We start from the raw sequence: 22310 nt of genomic DNA, 5'->3' as shown, positions 1-22310 counted from the left end.
CATGGGTGAATAAGTGAGTGCCTGATTAGCTGTATGGGTGAGCGAGTTGCTATGGGAAGTGGCTGTATTGGTGAGGGAGTGTGTGTGTGAGTTGCTCTAAAGGTGGGTGAGTGGCTGTGTGAGTGGCTGTATGGGTGAGTAAATGGGTACATGACTGCTGAAGGCTAGGTGAGTGGCTATGTGAGTACCTTTATGGGTAAGTGAGTGGGCTTGTAGGTGGCTGCATGGGTGGCTGAGAGGCTCTGTGAGTAGCTCTATGGGTGGGTGAGTGACTGTGTTAGTGGCTCTACAGTTGGGTATGTGAGATCCTATGTGGGGCACTGAGTGGCTGTGTGTAGGAAGCTGGCTCTCTATATAGAGTATGAAAACGAAGTACATTGTGCAGAGAGTCCAGTGAGTCTCTTATTAGTTTCCAGAATCAAAAGTAGATAATATTAACACACTGTTTTTGGTAGTGTGGGCCAGCAGTTAGGCTTATCAGAGGGTATTGTTAAGCATGTGTTATACTCCCAGAGGCAATAAATGAGGCACCCACAAGAATAAATATGAGACCAATTTGCAAAACTAATATAGGATTTTTGTACGTATACTGGACAGTACTTTTAAAGTTATGAATGTTTATAGTTAGCAAAATAGCTCACTTTTATAATCAATTACGGACCGCTTAAGTCAATACAGAAAAAGACAAAAATGTGAATAAAATTGTACAGTCAACTTTCAAGGTTAACCTATTGGATTTCGGCATGGACATGCTCAATGTTCCACCAACGGATTCTTAGGAGCATCCCTGATTTGGGTGGGAGCAGGGTGTGGCGGTCGTTGGTAGGTGGTGCACTATGGGAGATGGGACCACTCAAAAACACTCTGCACAAAGGGACTTAGAGGTACGTTTGAGGGTACCCACTCCAAGGAGTAGGTTGCAGGGGCCTCAGAACCATGGGAGCACTGCTTGATCTTCATAGCCGGAGCTGGTCAGGCTGGATGCAGAGCGTATAGGTCAGAGGGCAGCATCCATCAAGATGTCCTCTTGGTCTTGAGCAGGCAACTTCGAGACGCAATTTTGAGCCAGCAGGACTACTCAAGAAAGGAGTCTCAGGGAACTTGATGGTTGCTTGCCTCCTGGGTAGTTGGAGTCCAGAGGGAACTTTTTGTCTCAGTGCAGGTTGCAAGAGGAGGTATTGGTACAGCACAGCTCTGGTAGGTCCTGGCGTCCCCAAACTTGGTGGTGCACAGATTTGACCCTTCAGAGCGGGTGTGCTACTTTTGGTCTAGCTTTTGTGTCGAAGTCACCGGGGAGCAGCACTTTGGTAAGTGTGGAGTCTGCTTTTTGGTGTCTGCTGGTATTAGGGGAGCAGAGCCGCTGCTCCAAGGGAGATTCTTTGGCAATTTGTCAAAGACTGGTGGTACCCTGGGGTTCTTGGAGTCCTCAGAGTTACAAGGCGAGGCAGCACACCACATTTATCAAGTCCTTCAGCCAGCAGGCAGGGTTTGGCACCAATTTCTCGACAGCAGGGCTTCAGTTCTCCAGTATCAGCTCCTTTTGCTCGATTTCTTCTTCGTGTCAATTGAATCTGAGGTTCAAGGTCTAGAGATGCCACTTAAATGCTACATTAAGGGGCATTAATAAGGGATTTGGGTAGTAGCCAATGGGCTGCCTACCTTTAGGGTATCTACACCCTCCAAGTGACCACTTCCCGTGGGAGGCACACTAGGCTGCCCCGATAGGTTGTTTTCCAACCATCTCACGATGGTGGATTTTCAAAAGTAGTGTGTACATCACTTGCCACACCTTAGGGGTGGTGCTGGCTGAATGTGGACACTCTTCCTCATCCAACTAATTTTCCAGCCTGTCCTCCAAACAAACGTGGAGCAGGACATGGCGGTTGGCATCCCCCATCATCTGGGGAAGACTAGGTTGCACTTCAAAGGTGGCACCACCATTGAAGCTTCCTGCTCCGGAAGACCGTTCCAGCTTTGAGGAGGTGAGAAGCACCTCTGCCGAGCAGGCTTTGTTTCATGTCTCTGAGAGCATGCGTTCTCATCCCATGAGGTCAGAAGCATCTCTGAGAGAACTTTGAAGGTCAAGGGTAGTCATTATCATTAGGAGGAGTGGCTTTGAGCTGAATACATCTGTGAGGTTTGTGAGAGAGAGAGAGTGGGCTTTGAAAGATGATCATTCTGAGATTCTATGAGAAGGGGTGGACCTAAAAGGAAAATCAAGCTTAGTGTTATCCATACGCTGTCCGATCTTTCATTTTCTTTTCTGTCTATGGAGCGTTATTGTCAGTGGAGCATTTAGAGTACCTGGGTGCTGTAGTCTTTTAGAAGGGTGTTATTGTCAAACATGAACCTGGAAGAACGAGACTTGAAGCCATACACTAGGTTGTCACTGGAGAGGTGTTTATAGGATCTGAGGGTTGGGGGATCTGTTTTGGGTTGATTTTTCTTTGTTGGTTGGAGCCTGACAAGAGAGGTGGGAGGAAGTTCCTGATTCTAGTGGCACTTTCCAAAAATGACTGGTTCATGTATCACTCTTATTTAAAATTGGGGGGCTCCAGGCAAGGGATTGAGTTTTTCCTAAAACCATTCTGGCACTAAAATATTAACATTTTCAGTTACGTACATGGACAAAGAGGAGTAAAGTGCCTGTGTATGGTGCAGGCAGTTTTAAATTTGGCTATCACCTCTACAGGCAACCATTCACGTGAAGACAGGCTAAGTGTGGTGTGGTCACAATACTTGTGACCAAAAACAAAGCAGTCTGTCTCAATTAGAAAGGCTGTGTGTGACCCGAAGTGAGCTGTGGGTATGCCTTCGAGAAGTGAGATCCTTTTGTCAAGTCTAGAGAGAATCAACATCTGTTCAAATGATTTTAAGTCCTGGTATGGGATCCCCTACTGCAGACGTACCCGCAACCCCTTGCTCTTGGCCATTGCTGTGATTTGATTCTGGAGGTTCACTTGACTGTCAAGGGTTAAGCCAAATGATTTGATATTTGAGCAATGGAGGGTTGGTACTCCAAGGCAGGGAAGAGTACAAACCCTTCTTGTACAAATAGGTTGGATTTAATCAGAGACATAATAATATATTCTGTTTCCCATTTTTCACTACTTGAGAGTAGCTAGTCAGATAGGAAATAAACCAGTCAAGGCTACACTTTCAATGCCCATTCATATTTCCACGAAGCTTATAAGAGTGTGGTGGTTTAGCATGTAAAATGCAGCGGATAGATCAAGGACAAGAAGAAGGCATGAGTTTTTAGTGCTGTAGCCTTATCTGTAGCCAGATTAGAGAGTGTCATCAAAGAGGTTGATTGCGTGGATATGACACAACAGTTGGGGGGCTTCACATCTTTCAATCATGTTGCCCTAGAAGGAACGGGTGGAGACTGGAGTAAAGTTGTTAATGTCATCTGTGAAAAGTAATTAAAAATTCCTCAATGACTCACAAAGTGAGTGTATTCAAAGTAATATAATTTTAGCCAATATGCCAGTGGGTAGAAACAGCCGTTACAAATGTTATCTGGTCATGAGTAGATATATTGTTTTACAAACATCACTCTTCAGCTTGCTGTTTGCTGTCAAGATTACGTGTCCTCACAGGTAACCCAGACACGAAGAGGCTGGATATATTGGTCCAGAAAGGCCGATCAAGTGTTCTCGCGTCAGTGAAGAAAAACTTCTAATTCTTTGGGTTAGAATAGTAGAAGTAATTGATAATCCCAAAAACGGGGAAATCTGAAACTGGATTTTAGTCACCAGGTGTTTCCTCATTCGTACTCTGGTTATTGGAATTTAAAAAGGAACAAAATCGGTTTAGTTGTATTGTGTCCCCCATCCAAATCAATAGGACATCATCGATATATCGTCCCCAATATGTAGCATGGTCAGTCAGATGTTCTGGACATTGTCCCCAGATGTAAAATTTTTCAAGCCATCCAACAAAGAGATTTGCATAGGCAGGAGAAAATTTCGACCCCATGGCAACCCCTTGCTAGCTCATCCGACATTGGCAGTGGAACCACCATCAGAAAGTTGACCTCCCCAGTTTAGGACTTCTTTTCGGTTAGCAAGAAGGAGGTGAAGATTGCCATATACTCTATGTGTGGAGCAAGTGTTAGTCGGGGTAGCTTGGTACAAACTATGGTACCGGGGGGGCAAACAACCCATTTGAGAAAGCACCATATGATGCAGTGGGAGGGGTACCTTATTGGCCAAAAAACTGCAAGTGTTTTTGGTGAAGGGGTGAAAGACTGGACAGGGTATCTGATGTTATCACAGTAGAAGGTGAAGAAGAGGACGAAATGTTCATTAGGCAAAGCAACCCTGTCCCCAGCAGTGCATTAGTATCATCCACATTAGCAACATCACAATTGCTTGCACAAGACTCAGGTCGAGACACCACGGAAAGCGAGTTCAGTGACTGCCGGGCAGAAACACACATTGAGCCTAACAACGTCTTCTCTCAAGAAGTCACCTCATTTAGTCGCAGAAGAAAAGAAAAAAATGGATACTATTCCTGGCATGTTTAGGCAGGAGGGGCAGTATGAAGGCAACCACCCAGAGGTACATCTGTACAATGCCAAGCTGGCTAAAATGTTAGTGCTGGGCCTTCTCCCTGTTTCCTTTGAGGAAGGGTTGGGTTTTCTGAATTTGTGGCAGCCATCTGCCTGGAATGGAAGGTTCCCAGCCAATCCTATTTTGTCAGAGTTGTTGGAATTGCTTTGACAAGCTTTGCAGCAGAGAGCTGTTCACACTATCCAACTGATGACAGACATGTGGACCAGTTGCCAAGACACTGATTACATGTGGATCACTGCACACTGGATCTTATTTGTGGGCGTTAGAGAAAAGATATCTGCAGGTGTTGACACAGATGGCATTTTTAATGGTGCTCAGAAGCATTCAAATGTAGCCATGTTCACCATTGAGAAATCTCATACTGCTTCAAACATTTTTGGAAGACTTGAACAACATGTTTTTTAAATTACTTCGACCAAGAGTGCTTAAGATTGGATTTATTGCCATGGACAATGGCAGTAATATAGTAAAGGCCATGGCAGATGGTGGCTATCTGAGGGTCCTGAGTTTGGCACGCTGCACCAACATCCCTGTACTGGACTTTCTCAAAAAACAAGACCAAGTATGCAACTTACCGTCCTCCTGCTGAAGAATATGCAATCATTTCAGACATTTAGTCATGAATGATCATCACATCATGCATGAGCTGATAGGCTAAGTAATATTGGTATTATTGCTGATGATGAATTGATGATCATGACAGTTATGAGTTCGATCAGCCCTCTACTGAGTTACATGTGGCCCCTTTTGTGTGATTTTTGGTTGTTGTAAAATTGCCCTCACCTAATTGTTCACACACCATGCATAAAAATGAAAGACTCCAAAAAGGACAATTCTTCTCTGTTCTCTTGCACTGCCTCTGAGTCCTCTCGGTACACTCCTTATGAAGTTTAACTTCTTTCTGCTTGAACACGGAGGCAGGGAGAAACCCACCCATGTTAATACTCTCCCACTTTTGGAAACAACAGGTTATGTAAAGGTGGGTATGTAAACTACTCTCTTTGGTTAATTGCTTCAATGAAGTACGTCTTTGCATTTGTGTCATTGTTGACATCTGCTGGACAGGTTGTAGGAGTTGTCTGGTTGCAGTTTCATACATCTTCATTCCTTTCCTCTTGGATCTGATGGCTCAGAGCAGGAATAAAGGTGTCACTATCCATCTGCAGTTGCAGAAAGGAAGAGGAGCTGGTAACATCAGCAAGGAACTATGGAAGGGTCCTGGACTCATCTGATTGGACAATGCATATTGTTAAACTGTTTGACTTTTTCCCTAAGGGTCATGGGGAATTAAGTATTTTGCTGTTGTTTATTTATTGGCTGCTGTTGAATAAAATGTAGAAAGAACATATTTAACCTCTCCTCTGTGTTGTTAAAAGAATTGAAACTTCCCATTACAATAGCTAAGAAATTCTTCATTCTTATTGTTGTAGAAGATCAAGGTACTTTTAGACTTGAATTACTGGAACCTGAAGTCATAGTTTGAACAAGCAAGAATAATTAAAATTGATATAGAAAGGACAGACAAAAGTAAACTATTGAGCCACCAAAGCTGGCACTGAAATGCACTTCTCTTTGGGTGGGTGCCCAAAGGTAATCAAGCAAAATGGCAGAACTCACAGTGCCAAAGAGCCAGTGGATGAAGAAGTTTGACCCATTGATCCTGTGGTGTATGCTGTGGTGGGTGGAAGCAAAATGTGAATGACACCTGAACAGACCAATGCATGAACAGATTTGATGCAATGATTTTTTTGTTTGTGTGATGCTGATGAAGTGGCATTTGCGCCACATCTAAAAATGGAGCAGCAGACTAAGAAACGGAGCAATAGAAGAAGTGGCTATTTTCAAGGAGTCTTTGACAGCACCATTGTAGAAAATATCTAGCAGTGAGGTACCTTTGACTTATAAGTTTCTTTATTTATTTGTAGTTGTCTTACAGCTCTGTGTCACCAGATGGCCACAGTAGTTTTGGGGGAGGAGGGTCAATCAAGGGTCAGAGAATTACTAATAGAAATTCTGGTAGTTAGGAATTGTTAGACCAGACATCCTTGGCATGGCTTCTCCTCACTTTCTGCCTTCTGACCTCCTGTTTTGACTGCTGTGCTGACATTATTTACTCTGGTTTTAGGACTCCAAGCACTTTAACACTGATAACAAGTGCTAAAGTGCATGTGCTGTTAATCTTAAACATAATTAACAACAAGGGGTGGTGATGGACAGAGTCTCTGAATTAAGCAGAAAACTCTCACCCAGTCAAGAGATCAGGGCTAGATCCAACACCGTTTTTTAGCTCACTGCATCATCCCAGTTTCAGAACCTGGCTGTATGCAAATTAGTCTGTTCCTGTCCCATGATGGGAACAGGGCAAACCAAACTACAAAGCCAATTCTTACACTGGAAAGGAAACAAGCTACCGGGGACCGGTTTCTGGCATACAGCCAGGTTCTGAAACTGGGATGGTGCAATGAGCTAAAAAACGGTGTTGGATCTAGCCCTGATCTCTTGACTGGGTGAGAGTACTCTGCTTAATTCAGAGACTCTGTCCATCACCACCCCTTGTTGTTAATCTTAAACATGGCAATATTGGTTTATCCAAAATTGGTGTATATAATTTACTTATATAACCCTAGTAACATTGACTGCCTAAGCAGAGGGCCTTTATATTAAATGCTACTAGTAGGTCTGCAGCACTGATTATACCACCCACTTAAGTAGCACTTTAAACATGTCTGAGGCCTGCTATTGCAGAGCCTGGGTGCATAGCTGCCAATGGTTCAGTTTTTGCCGGGACAGTCCTGGCAAGTTGGAGACTGTCCCGGGTAATTCACTATCCTGGGACAGTCCAGGCAATTGCACTTCCAGCCCTATTATTTGCAATCCACGGTGTGGCAGTGGGATATCAATTCACCTAGCCACTTGCAATCAGATCTATACACTGTGCTGGACAGCAGTTTTGTTCATGGTGACAAAAAACACATTTAATCATTTGGTCAACCTTGAATGGCCAACATAAGGATACTGCTTTATAAATATGTACCCAGTCTAGTGATTCTTTTGGTTACATCTGCTATGCTCATTGCTGGGATGTCCCCGCAGATCTTGCAAGATGATAAAAATTATATGAGGCTTTCGAAGAGTCAGTGCTACAAAGTGCCCATGGAAATGTTTTTCAAATGTTGCCAACTGTGTGTGTGCGGTTTTATACTGCAATGTCGACCTGGCAAGTTAACCTACTTGCATGCCAAAACCTTCTTTTTTTATTACATATAGGTCACCCCAAGGGCAGGCTGCAGTGTCCTTAAAAAGTGGGACATATACTTTTAAGCTTTACATTTGCTTTTTACTACTGCAAGGCCTGTCTCATAACAGTGGGACTAACTTATGACATTTTTAAGTCCAGTTTCCAATTGGGAAAAGATAGGGACACCAAATGCAGTGTCTCTGGCATCACAATTTAAAAATACATCCCATGTAAAAGTTGGTTTATAAATTGTAGTTCTGAAAATGTCACTTTCAGATGGTTGGCAGTTTCTTACGTGAACTGTTTGGGGCTTTTCGACCAATCGCAGAAATACATGTCTGGGGTGGGTAACAGCTGGCTTCCTGCATTCCCCCTGGACAGCCACACACAAAGAAAGGGTAGGTGTGACTGCCTAGTCATCTGCATGTTGATGGGTCATCTTAAGCAGGAGGGAAGAGAGGAGCTGGCACTCTGCACCTGAGATGGATGGGTCCTGGCCCCACACAAAGGATTGCATACCCTCCTACAGTGAATCAGGAGCCAGGGCAGGAAAGGCAGATTCTTGCGCACTTTAAAGCATCTCCTTGAAGTCTCCCTACTTCAAAGGCCAAATTGTGTATAAGCACTGGGCTGTGACTCCACCAACTAAAAACACTGCTGTAACTAAGGACATTCTTCCAGAAAGAAGAGCTGCTGTGCTGTGGAAGGGACTTCTACTTTGCTAAATATTTTTGCTGAATTGGCCTGCTAGCTGCTGATTGCCGTGATTGAAGTGAGAAGGTCTTTATCAGCGCTCTGCATCCTTGAATATAAGTTTATCCAAAGGCATATTGGCTTGCCTCCTGTTGCTGAAGTCTCAGGGATATCAAAGACCTCAACTTTCATCTTCAACACAGCATCTGGAGTTTACTTGCCTTAAGTCTTGCTTTGCCAAGTGGTACCAATCCATTCCAAACCCCTTGAAAATGATCTTAAAGTGCTGCATCTGACAAGAACCTGTGCGTCCACATTGTAGAGCCAATTAGGCCAAACGCATTGCCTGCTGCAAGATATGGATCAACACTACATCGCCGCTACGAGCTCTGGGGCCAGCGCATCACACTTGGCACTGCTGAATCACCTCCTGAATGACCGCATCAGGAACCAATGCATCACTGCAACAGTGTGGAGAAGATCCCACATCGCCTCCAGCAAGAAATAACCCAGCACTTTGCTTTCGGAGATGCCGCATTACAGACTGACTCATCGCCACTATTGCATGGCGGGGACACTGTTCGGAGCCTGACGCCGCCATGAGGGAAACGGCACCAGGCGTTTGCAGCTGCTTGCTACTCACCGCCCACCGCACGCTGTAGTACCGGCCAGCGGACTACAGCTCCCAGCAGCCCAAGGGAGGTTGTGACGCTCCAGCACACGCACGGAGGCGCCATAAGACCGCCGAGCGCTCTTGGGGGACACTGTTCGGAGCCTAACACCGCCGTGAGGGAAACGGCACCAGGCGTTTGCAGCCGCTTGCTACTCACCGCCCACCGCACGCTGTAGTCCCGACCAGCGGACTACAGCTCCCAGCAGCCCAAGAGAGGTTGTGACGCTCCAGCACACGCCCGGAGGCGCCATAAGACCACTGAGCGCCGAGCGCTCTTGGGGAACACTGTTCGGAGCCTGACGCCGCCGTGAGGGAAACGGCACCAATCGTTTGCAGCCGCCTGCTACTCACCGCCCACCGCACGCTGTAGTCCCGGCCAGCGGACTACAGCTCCCAGCAGCCCAAGGGAGGTTGTGACACTCCAGCACGCACCCAGAGGCGCCATAAGACCACCAAACGCCTCCCGCCCCGCGGGACGCGCGCGGGCGGTGCCGGACTAAGCCCGGGCAAAGGGCGGGCCGTCTGTGGCAGACCAAGGCAGGGCTGGGCCATAGACTTTGGTGCTGGATTCAGAGGTGACCTCTCCATTCCACTCCCTACAAACACAGTGAGACCCCACAATATACCTGGTTTTAGTTTAATTGCTGAGATAAGCTTAAATAAGAGTATCTTTACAGTGACGAGTGTGGAAGGTGCATATATTGTGTTATATATTTGACTTGTATTGTGGTTCCCCCTATTGTAGCTTGTACTATGTCGAAACATAGTGTTCTACCTGTTTCTGGTACCTTGGATAACTACCTGGTCAAGGTGGTTAATAAAATAAATAGTGACAGACGACAATCTTTAGGTTTAAGCTGCGACCCTTTACCACCTACCATGTGTAATTAATCCCGAAGTTTCTGATAGGGAAACATCTGAACATGTTGAGCTGGACGTTTCGTTAGATACAGCGGTACAGCTTCCGACGAGCCCTGTCCCGAGAGTGGTTAGAGCATGCCGAAAAACACAGTCGAAACGTATGGGCACCCGCTCCATAAGAAAAGAAACGGTTACACCTATCAAAAATCTAGAAAAGGAGGATGATGTAGCAGTGGGACCTAGCACTGTAAAACTGGATGATGAACAGCTCAACCAGTTAGCTAGTTTCATTGACTTAAAGATTAAGGGTATTATTAAACCTTTAGTAGCAAAACTTGATCGGATGTCTGCTGAGGTAAATAGACTAGGTGGACTCTTGAACAAGTACATGGACGCAGCAGGGGGTGCTACTGTTTCCACTAAGGATAGCAGTACAAATTTAGTTGCGCCTCCTGTGTGTGTTGCCAGTCTCACAGAGAATTCGGTCCCCTCAGCAACACCTCAAAGCTTGGCACCAAGTATCTCCATTTCGGTGCCAAAAGTTACTGGAGCCATGAGTGAGAAACAGGGTCCTCGGGGGCCAGCAGGGAGTATAAGTCCACAAACACAGCCCCATAAGAAGAGAGAGTTACCACTAAATTTACCAGTTGAGGCTTGCCCCTACACGATAATTCTCGCAAATGTCCCGAAAATTAAGGTGGGTCAAAACGAACACTGGACCTCATTAAAAAATAAAACCCTTTATTATTTGTCAAACAAAACAGATCTGGGTAATCATCTGGAAAATACTATTAAGATGGTCAGAAGGGTCCCTTGGGTGGGTAAGACTAAAAAAAGCCTAGAGGGTGACTGTGTCGTCATCAGCTTTAGATCCCCCAGGCTGGTTGACGACATATTGGGACAGGCAGGGTCAGCCAGAATTCAAAATGATTACGTGAACTTACTCCCATTGGGCTTCTTTTATCCTCCACACCAGAATAGACAAATGAATAGCGATTTATATAAAGGGAGACTGCCATATGATTTTTCCGTCCCCGTTTTAAACAGATTTGATAATCTCTCAAGTTTGGGTGAAAACGAGTGACTAGGGAGCCAAACTACTAATACCACCCCTGTCGCTGCAGTTAGTGCCCCCAGTGATGCGACAACAGTTAATGCTAAAGGTCCACGGGACACCGTGATAAAGCTGGTAACTTGGAATGTTGCTGGCCTTAAAAACGACCCAGCTTGGAGAGAGTTCATTAGCATGGGCGATATTATTGGACTACAGGAAACCTGGGATACAGGTAATATACTGAGTCTGGATGGTTATTCTCGTTATTCCATCCCCGCAGTTCAATCTAACATGGGGAGGGCGAAGGGTGGCATGGTCACCTTAATTTCGGCTACCATTCCTGGTACTCACACTCAACTAGACACTGGTTCACGAAATAGCTTGGCAGTACAAATCTGCTTGAGTGCGGTGGGAACGATTTTAATTGTCAATTTTTATAACTCTTTTGATAGAGTCACCGCGACCGATCACTTGGCCACATTAAATTTGTTCCTAGCAGATTATAAGGAGGTTAATAAAACTCATTGCTTCTTTATAATCATGGGAGACTTTAGTATTCATGGATGTCCGGATGAGTGCCTGTCCTTAGACCAATTAGGACCAGCAGAACTAGGGGACACTCACTTCGAACACTCTGTACAGGGTGGTCTTCTTGAGACAATCCTGGCAGATAATGGTCTGATGCTCCCAATAATGTTGGACAAGGAGATACCAACTTTTAAGGGGAATTGTTGTCATTCTGTTATCGATTATATCTTCATTAGTTCAACATTAGGGGATAGGATACAGGGATATCTGCCTGTGTGGTCACATTTTAGTGACCATAATTCAGTGATCCTCAGTGTTTCGGATCTGATTGTGAAATATACGATAGATCAGAATAGAACGGGCAAATCAGATATTCGTCCGACAGATCAGGCCCGTAGACTTAGATGGAGTAGAATCATACCTGGAGACTTCCATGCTAACTTAATATCTAAAGTAGGACTTGAGTTGGAAACATGTTTGAACTCGGAAGCAGGGAAGGAGGAGGTTTTAGAGGCATATTTAACAATCTGTACCCAGGTTTCTGCAGACCTTTCACAAATGGGGAAAGTTAAGGACCCTGCCGAGCTGGGGTGGTTTGATCATAACTGCTCGTCAGCTAACCAAAAACTAAAAGCCGCACTGAATTGTAAACCTGTGAACAGGGCTACTGTGGCCCTATTAAGGAAAAGTTATAAGAAAGCCCTGGATACGAGAAGACGGGAGATCAGGGAGGCGGCCCGGGAAGAACTGACCTCCGTAGATGTGCTCAGGAATAGTGTTAAATTCTGGGCTGTCGTAAACAAACTTTTTTTCTGCGATTCCTGCAACGACAAATTAGATTGTGGTATTCAGGAACAGGCGTGATGTGCACATTTTAAGTCAGTCTATGAAGGGGAACATCTGGGAGTGGGCTTTACATCCACCACCATTTCAGATCCCTATACTTTAACGGTCACAGAGCTAGAGGTGGCAGACGCAATCGGGAAGATGACTAGAAATAAGGCGATGGGTCCCGACGGCGTTCCTGCCGACCTCTTTAAATCAGACGTCAAGATTTGGTCTAGAGTTTTAACTAATGTTTTTAATCGGGTCTGTTTGGCGGGTATACCGGACACTTGGTCCAAATCGGTCATCGTACCCATCTTTAAGAAGGGAAAGAGGGGGGATCCTAGCTGTTATCGCCCTATCTCCCTCATTGATGCTGCAGTGAAGGTGTTAGGGCGAGTGGTCCTTAGTAAAGTAACATCTTGGCTGGAGGACACAGATACCCTTTCATGCCTACCATATGGCTTCAGGAAAGGTCGAGGCACTATAGATCAGTATCTCAACCTTCAACTGTTAATAGGGAAATACACTATTGCTAAAAGGGGCACCCTGTACTTTGCATTTATGGACCTTTCCTCGGCCTTTGACCGAGTGAATAGGTCCAAACTCTGGGAATTGCTCCTCAAGTTAGAGGTTGATAAAAATATTGTGTATTTTCTTGCTGACTTACACAGGGATCTTACGGCTACAGTTAGGTATGATCGCTTGGGTAACAGCACGGGTAAAATTGGGATCTTTAATGGAGTTAGGCAGGGCTGTATTTTAGCCCCTTACTTTTCACCCTTTACATTAACGACCTAGGTGCTGTTCTAACCGAGGCGTGTAAAGACATACCAAAGGCTGGCAAAATGTCTATTCCGGCACTACTTTATGCCGATGATGCCGCCTTAATAGCACGCACAGCAGTGGGGTTGCAACGTCTTTTAAATGTATTTACTTCTTTAATGAAGGCGCTGGATCTCAGTGTAAATTTTCCTAAATCTCATGTAATGATTGTGGATAGTAAACCAAAAAAAATCAAGACTATGAACTGTGAAGGGAATGTTTTATCTAGGGTTACAAGATTTCCTTACCTGGGGGTGATCTTTGCTGAGAACTCTACTTGGTTGCCCCAGTTGGCTGCCAAACGTAATGCCTTTGCTAGGTCTATTTTGGCTGTCTTGGATTTCGCCCGTAAACTGGGTGTGAAGCCTATAGAGGCAGTGTTGAAAACTTATGAGGCCAAGTGTACATCAATAGCCATGTATGGAGCGGACCTGTGGGGGCTAAAAAGTGTAAAAGCCTTGCAGGTGGCTGAGGACAAATTTTTGAAATCTATGTTATGTGTCCCCCAGTCTACACCTGGATATATTGTTCACCAAGAGTGTGGGGTTGACTACTTGGAAGATCGCACAGCCTTAGCACCGCTACTGAAATGGATTTCTATTTGGCTGAACCAGGATCTAGAACTGAATCATGAGATCCTGAGGGACTGTTTAGCATTGGAGCATGGCCACTCTGTCCCCTGGTTGAATTACATAAAAAAATTAGCAACTAGATTGGGCCGACCGGAACTGTTTAATTCCCCAAACAAGTTGCTGAAAGGGGACATAAAATGGGCCAAAGAGACATATAAACAATTGGCATATTTGGCAAGAGTAGAAAATGAACTATGCAAACCAACAGTAAGGGCTCATCAATTGTTAACAACCACTAGTGGCATAGAACCTTATTTGAGAATCGTCAATAACATGAATCATCGATTTTTATTGACCAAGATTAGATTGAACAAATTTCACCTTCTCCTTACAGAACGACCAGATTGGACTAAGGACTCGGAACTGGAGATTTGTTCTTGTGACGGTTTCTCTATCAAAGATACTATGCATTTTATCTTTTTTTGTAAGCGTTTATGCCCTATCCGTAAAAAGTATATAATTCCCCTCATTAAAGACAAGGGTTTTAGACAAGTTAAACCTGCCCTTTTATATTTACAGCTGTTGTCAAATGTATGGGAGATTTTTAATATAGCACATTTTTTGACAATAGCTTTGAGATTGAGGAGGAAAATTAACTGGATACATTGTACATAGCTATGCATTTAGGACCCAGGAGTCAGTGTCGTATTTCTTATAAGGTGCTTTTTTGTGCTGGTTTTACTGTTTTTATTAGTATTTATAATGTATATTTTTTCTTTTAAACATATATGAATTTGCCGTGAATGGACTATTAATCAATGTATTATATCTTTTTTAACTTAATGTCTTGACCCTGATGAATTTTGGAGTATACTTTTAAGGTTTTTGTTATGAACCGAATAAAGTATTTTTGACTGACTGACTGGCATTGAGAAATCTGGGCATAACCTCAACTGCACGGAGAGCATTGATGCATTGTACCCCGCGTTTTGTTCTGTGACAAGGGATTAAGGTACTTTGCAAGCAGGCCCTGCGTGGGTCCTGTAGCTGACTAATGTTCCATCATAGTTTGCCTAAACTCTTGAATTTGTCCTGGTTCTACTTGACCCTGTTTACTTTTAACTGCTATTTTTGTCATGTTTTTCTTGTTTTTTTCAGAATATGCTAATCAATTTACTAAACTTGTGTGGAGTCTTTTTGTGGTGTTTTCATCGTGTTACGGTTTACTGTATTGCACAAATACTTTACGCATTGCCTCTTAAGTTAAGCCAGCCTGCTCTGTGCCAGACTACCAAAGGGTGAGCAGGGTTAGGTTTTTCTGTGTTTCTGACTTACCTTGACTAGGTTTGCAACTCCTGCTTGAAGAGGGTGTATACTCTTCCAACCAGAAACCTAATTTCCAGCAAGAGTCCAATTTAATGTGAAATTAAGACCCATGTTCGTTACTCTTCATCTATCACCCCTTTCTCAAGTGTTTTTCAGCAGCACAACTACTTTCTGTTTGCCATGACTTTGTGTCTCTACAGTTACACTAATGTGTATGCAGAAAGCAATCCCACAAATGTTAATTGAGATATTTTGTTTCCACTTTCCAGAAAATATGGGGTATACATACTGATATGAAACTGTTGTTGAAAATAAAATTAATGAAAGTGTTGATTGTCCAGTGTTACATTTGAAAGGTGTAACATTCACAATAGATGAACACAAGATCCATTACACCAAAGACCATGATGTGTGCACATCTCAGGAAGACACTTTAGTCTTCCCACTCAAACTACCTGAGATCCGCATCTGTAGCAACCTACCATCCCACTGTGGTCTTTGTCTCAATGTCTGTTGAGTATGTAATAGCTATTCAACTTGCCTGTGTATGAGTCAAAATATGTTCCTTTACCTGATATCAATCACATACTCTTTTGACCCCACAGGTTTACCTTTCGATATTACCGGGACCTGCTGGCCATGCTTTTTGCCATTGATGAAATTAATCACACCCCTGACCTGTTATCAAACATTACCCTGGGTTTCCGGATCTTTGATTCCTGCACATCTCAAAATAGGGCCATTCATGGGCTCTTACAAGTGCTCTCAGGGAAGTCTGACCCAATGCCGGGGTATAATTGCAATTCAAAATCAATGCCAGTAGGATTTGTTGGAGAATTGCTTTCATCCACATCTATTCCACTAGCCAGAATTGCAGGACCTTTCCATTTCCCAGTGGTAAGCAGGGTGCATGGAGCAGCTGAATACATAATTATGGCTGGATAGAATAATGGTGGCTGATACAACTCAAACAGAGGACTACAGAGGACTTGCAGAAAACTATATGGATGTTCAAGTGCAGACCTTCTAAGATGTCAACATTTGTAAGGCAAATGACAATCTAGTTTCTAACCAGGCTATACAACACCGAATCTACAATACTACAACTTGAGGATACAAATACAAATTGGCTCCAGTGACTGCTGGACTTGACATTGGCTTGTGACACCATAAATCATGACCTTGTCAAACATACTCTAAAAAAAAGAATTAGGGGGCATATTACCAAGGGCCTTATCGCCGCTTTAGCGGGAATTTTTCCCGCTAAAGCGGCGATAATTTAATCGCTCTATTACCTAGCTGTCGCTAACATCAGTTAGCGACTGCTAATAGGCGATAGCGGGCATTTAGGGGCCCACTTTGCATGTCAGCGATAATTATCGCTAATGACATGCAAAGTGGGCGTGCCAAGATGTTAGCGACTGAAAACAGTCGCTAACATCGCTATACCCTATTGCCAACTTTTGGAAATATTCGCGCTAGGCGCGATTATCTCCAAAAGCTAACGCCTGCCCAGAGCAGTTCTTAGCCATGTTATCCAATGGGAGGTGGATAACATGCTAAGAGCATTTGCTCGCTAATGCATGAATATCGCTGACTTTTCAGCGATATTCATGCATTGCGGCCGATTTTTATCGCTTAGGAGATAAACCTTGATAATATCAAGGCTCCTAAGCGATAAAAATCTTCGGAGCGCGGCGTTATAATTTTGCTCGCTAACCAAGCTAAGTGATAATTATCGCTATAGCTTGGTAATATGCCCCTAGGTCCTTCTACACCTGTTGCCTCAAGAGGGAGGTTCTACAGGGAGCAGATGCAAGAAATGTCCACTTCCATTTGTCCATTGAAATTATTTCAGTGAAGCACAGCTTTGTTTGTCTTAGGTCCTCATGTTACCTCCATTCATTGAACATTTCATAGGCCAAACAGGTCTCTGGCATTTCCAGACTTCAACCAAAAAGTGTGAGAGAGAATTTCTAGAATGGGCTGGAGTTACCACCCACCAGTACTATAGAAGGTCCTTTAATTCTTCAGTGGAGATGGAAAGCTCTCTCTCCTCTTCAGATCCATGAATCTCCTTAGAAGTGGATACATAGCCATTCATTGGTGATCTCTCCTAAGCCAATCCTGTTAAAATCATACTGCTTCACAAGCAGCTGTGCATCAAAGTGACATGCTTCACATTTAGGGGACAAGCTATGTGACAGGACGACTTTCTCAAAGTTCCAGGCAACCAAAATGGGAAACAGAGATTCCCTTTCTCAGTTGTACGGAGCTCTCCTCTGCTCACCAGCTCCAGCTATTGCCCTTCACCTATCAGTACCAATTGATCCAGGCCTCCTGTTGTGTCACCTCCACTGAGTCTGGAGCAATCAATTCCAGTGAATGGATTATGAGCTGCAGGGCAGGTCATAGAACTGGTGGTGCCCGGTGCGACTGTATTTTTTGGACCCCCCCATGACCTCCTGCTCCCCTGATTCCCTCACTACCACCTTCCAACTGTGTCAATTTTCTATGCATAGGCACTCTCTCAAATGCATTTCATTAGTTGTATAGCGCTACTCACACTAGTGTCTGGCGTCAGAGCACTTTCCATCACACACAGACGGGAAACATCCTATACCACGCGGATTTTACTCCGCGTGGCCTTTACAACGCGTCCCTTACAACGCAAGTCGTTACCACGACTTGCGCTGGAGGGCGCTAAAGGATTAAAAATAGTAAATTTACTATCCCAACACCTTCCCTAGTGTCCACGGGGACTGGTGTTAGAATAGTAAATTATACTATTCGAAATCCGCGCCCCCAACGCAAGTCGTGGTAACGACTTGCGTTGTAAGGGACGCGGTGTAAAGGGATGCGTTGTGACGGTACGCGTTGTACCGTCATACATCCCACACAGACATTATACAGAGATGAGGAATCATACATGCCTAAATCAGTCCACAGGAAATGCTGCATAACGCAATGAGGATTACGAGATGTAGGAATCACATGTTATCCACACTAGTGGCCAGAATTTTTTAAGTGTGCTTGGTCTGGAGAAGTACAAACTCAGGATTTAAAGCTTTGACTTGGCTTTAGTAATAAAAACCCAAACAAGCATTTTTAGCAGCCTTAGACTAATGAAAGACTGGGGAAAAACCTACTCCATGTAGCTCTTTGATGAAAGTTCATTGGTCACTGTGCTATATTAGGATTGCAACTTATGAGCTGCAAGTAACTAAATGATCTCTGTCACAAAAGCAGTAACCCACTGAGCTATCACATAAAATGCAGTTCTGTGATCTGCATGGTGGACTTTTTTTGCAGCAGGCACATTCACATTCTGAATTACTTTATGATGAGTCCGAATTGTCACTAGACAAAACTCCTTCACTCTCCAGCAGGGACAATAATCACCACAGTTATACTGACATGTTCATTGTCACCTGAAAACTTTTGGACACACAAGGAACTCTGTAGTAGGTGCTTTTAAACCCGTAAGTTATTTTGATTATTTTCAAACGCAGCGTACACCAAGGTCAGCGCCAGGTGTGGTTGCACTGGTCACGCCGCCCTAAAGCCGGCCCTGATGACCTGGAGAGCCCTGTTCATAAACTGATGTCCCAACAGCCAGCACTACATGCTGTTCAACCAAGTCCTGGTCATTTGAAACAACAGCTAGCAGGCACAAAATAACAGGTGTCAATGAAGTGGGATCACAGTCAAAAGAGAGGCTGTCTTTTTTAGTGCACTTAAGCAGAATTCAGGCAGAATATATTAATTTTCCAGAAGTTTTCTAAACTTCATGGGGAATGGGATATTGCAGGAAGGGGTATCTGTACACTGTAATTCGACATTGATTATACATTTGTGACAAAGTGATCAATTTACATAGTGGGAATATGCCCTGCTAAAGGAACAGATAGACAAAGTATAGCAATTATATAACCTAATATAGATGCTGTGCTTTAGGAGTCTGTTAGTCAATTATTTCCTTTACTTCTACATTCCAAACCTGTACTCTGTGAAAATGTTGTACAATTGTGATGCTGCAGTAACGATGGTCCTTCTTTTTAACAGAGCCCACATGGGAAGGCCTGCTAAGGTCAGAAGGCCAGCTGTCCAGAGCATTAGAGGGATGGCTATACATTGAGACACAAATGTTTATGAGAGAAGCACAGTCTGCCGTGTAGCCAATACATCTGTTCCTAGAAGTGAAAACTTGTAAAGAGAATGTGCTTGGAAATATTCCCAAAATATTGTGACACATTTAATTAGTGCCTTAAAAGATGCCACATGGTTTCATCTCATTTGAGATCTCTCCTTTTGGAAGTGGGTGTAATATACTCTGTTTAACAACTACACGTGTCACCCTTCTCCTCATCCCTGGTCTTGTGTGTGACTAAGTACCTCATTATAATAGTGGCAGTTGGACCGCTCACAGCCCTTTGGTCTCACTGCTGTATAATGATACTAGCGGTCAGACCCATATCCATTGGACACAAGTCTGTCGCCTCCGCCAGGATCATAGATCCCGATGGGAGGTGGTCGGATGAGCTTCCCAGCATGACAACAGTGCCAAGGCAGGTACCAGCATTGGGATTACAATGTCATTTCCGTCAGCCTTTTCATGGTGGGAACTCCGACATCTCCAGAGAGTTGGAGCCCACCTCTCCAGGCACTGTTGAATTTGCACTTTGTTCCATGCATGACATGGTGCATGGTACACAATGCACAGACATGTCAGAGGAGCTGCATGATGGCTGCATCTACTATGGCCCTTTTCTATGGCTGTGGCATGCCTCTGCTGTGGTCAAAATGGATCTCATATTCAACAGTGACAGACCCTAAGTATGGAACTCCATCCTCAGATCACAGCTCAACATTTCCTAAATGGCCAACACTTCACATAGCTGCAAACAGACATTCCCAGCTCCTACCCGCACTAGGTGAATTGGAAACACCACTGAGACCATCTACTCCAAAGTCATAGTCGTGATACAAGCCATCAACGGCAATCTAGAGTCCTTTGATGCCCTCTTCCCATCCCTCTGAACAGCCCCCCAGCACACACTCCTCCCCTGCCCACCCCTCCTCCTCTCCTCAAAGAACCGGACCCACCAGCAGAACTTACCCACCATTCCGATGCTTCCTAATAACAACACCCGCCCTGCGCCTAGAGACATTGCCCTTAAAACTAACAGAGAAAACAAGGCCCCACCACTACCACCCTCCGGGAATCACCCTCACCCGTCCCCTGCCTTACAACCCCCTTCCCACTTCAAATGACTTTAACACTCACTCTATAACCCCAACCAACTTCCGAGACCCACATACAATAAAACAACTACACCACAACATGACTCCCATTACCCTACACTCACGGCCCTGCCGAGAACCCACATGGACAACACTCCCTCAAAAAGGCAACCCAACAATGTGAGGCTCTCCCCCTCCAGATTTAACATACCCACCCAGAACACCCTCACCGACATAGAGACTGGGCTGTGACTCACCCTTTTAGAAACCCAGATAACAACTATAATACAGGGTCTTAGCTAAATCCCATTCAACCTCGCTGCGCCCCACTCAGCCTCACCACAGCCCCATCTTCCCTACCTGCACACAACAAAGACATCCCAAGGCTTCCCACCAGAGATGGATCTCTACCCCCTTCCTAATCAGACACAGAGACCCAAAAGAACTAGAGATGCAATGGCTGAGAGTGAAGCGGCAGACCTTGCTTCCTCGTACAACAATACTATTACTGTCTTCCTCCAATCCAACATTCAGGTGATCACCGGACTGGGAAGAGACCAGGTCCTTCCAAAATCCCGAGACCCCCCGCCACCAGCATTATCATCCCCACGGCCCCCATATGAAGAAAACCAAAACAGAGACAACCCCCACCACCTGCACGCTCACTAATTGCAGATCAGCCACCAAACATGCCACAGAGCTAGCGGAATCCATTCTCACCCACGACATAGACGTAGCATTCATCATCGAGACTTGTCTAAATGACTCCTCCCTACTACTCTCAGATGCTCTTGTCCCCCCAGGCTTTCCAATCACCAACAAAGACGGTAAAGACCAAAGAGGTGGAGGCATAGCAATCATCCACAAAAACAATATCTCAGTGACAGGAAGAGGCTCCTTCAACTACATAACTTTCGAATGCCTAACCGCCAACATTAACACTAGCAACAACAAAACTCTAATCTGACACCTCATCTACCACCCCCCAGGCAATGTCACCACATTCACTGAACACCTGTTGGACCTGATTGCCCTCTGCTATCTCCCAAATGCGAACAACTTAATTCTGGGCAACCTCAACCTACACTGGAATGAAGAACAAAACCTGCTAATCCAGAACCTGAATGAGTTGCTACACAGCAACAACCTTACCCAACACTGCACAGAGGAAACTCACAACAAAGGAGCAATCTTAGATGCCATATTCGCCCAACGCGATATTGTCATAATAGACCAAACTCTACCAGTGGATTGGTCTGACCACCACTTAATCTTATTCCACCTCACTCTTCCGATCACACTCCAACCCCTTACACAAGACCCTCCCACATGGACTAGAAACTTTACGCAGATTAACATTACTGACCTAGAGGAAATGCTCAACTCCCTCCTCCCCACCCCCACAGTTGATCTTTCCACAACAGAACTCATTGCCCATTACACCACAACCATGACATCCATTCTAGACCAAGCAGCCCCCCTAAAACTAAAACAGGAATATCTCATCCAGATCTTTGTTCAACAAGGACATAAACAACAAAAGGAGACAACTTAGAGCTACAGAAAGACTATGGAGGATAATCCCTTTCACAAGCCTACACAAGCAACTCAAAGCAGCTCGAAGCTAGTACAAAAAACACATCAGCAGCAAAAAATCCACCTTTTTCAGCTCCGCCCTGGACAGCGCAAAAAACAGACCCAACAAACTGTTTAAAATCATCAAGCAACAAACCTCCAAAACTTACCTGCTAAAAGTTTGCCAACTTGTTCGAAGAAAAAATCACCAAGATTGAGCTCTCACTGGACGTCAACGTCAACCCCTCCTGCAAAAGCTTGCCCCCAGTGAAAATAGACAGCACATGGAAGCACCGCACAAAAACATGGAAGTCCT

General features: G+C 44.6%; 1 protein-coding gene across 1 annotated transcript in view; it reads left to right on the top strand.

Annotated features, from left to right (window-relative positions):
- The first annotated feature begins 10205 nt into the window (after positions 1-10205).
- The window catches only part of LOC144774121 (extracellular calcium-sensing receptor-like), a 148086-nt gene continuing 135981 nt past the window's right edge, over positions 10206-22310 (top strand). The window contains exon 1 of the mRNA XM_078659145.1: positions 10206-10400. Coding sequence (XP_078515271.1) covers positions 10206-10400 — 195 coding nt within the window. The remainder of the gene's footprint in view (positions 10401-22310) is intronic.

Source organism: Lissotriton helveticus, chromosome 8, assembly GCF_964261635.1.
Source record: "Lissotriton helveticus chromosome 8, aLisHel1.1, whole genome shotgun sequence".
In the NCBI taxonomy this organism is placed as follows: Eukaryota; Metazoa; Chordata; class Amphibia; order Caudata; family Salamandridae; genus Lissotriton; species Lissotriton helveticus.
Note: the sequence above shows the minus strand (reverse complement) of the source record. Positions and strands in the feature narration are given on the sequence as shown.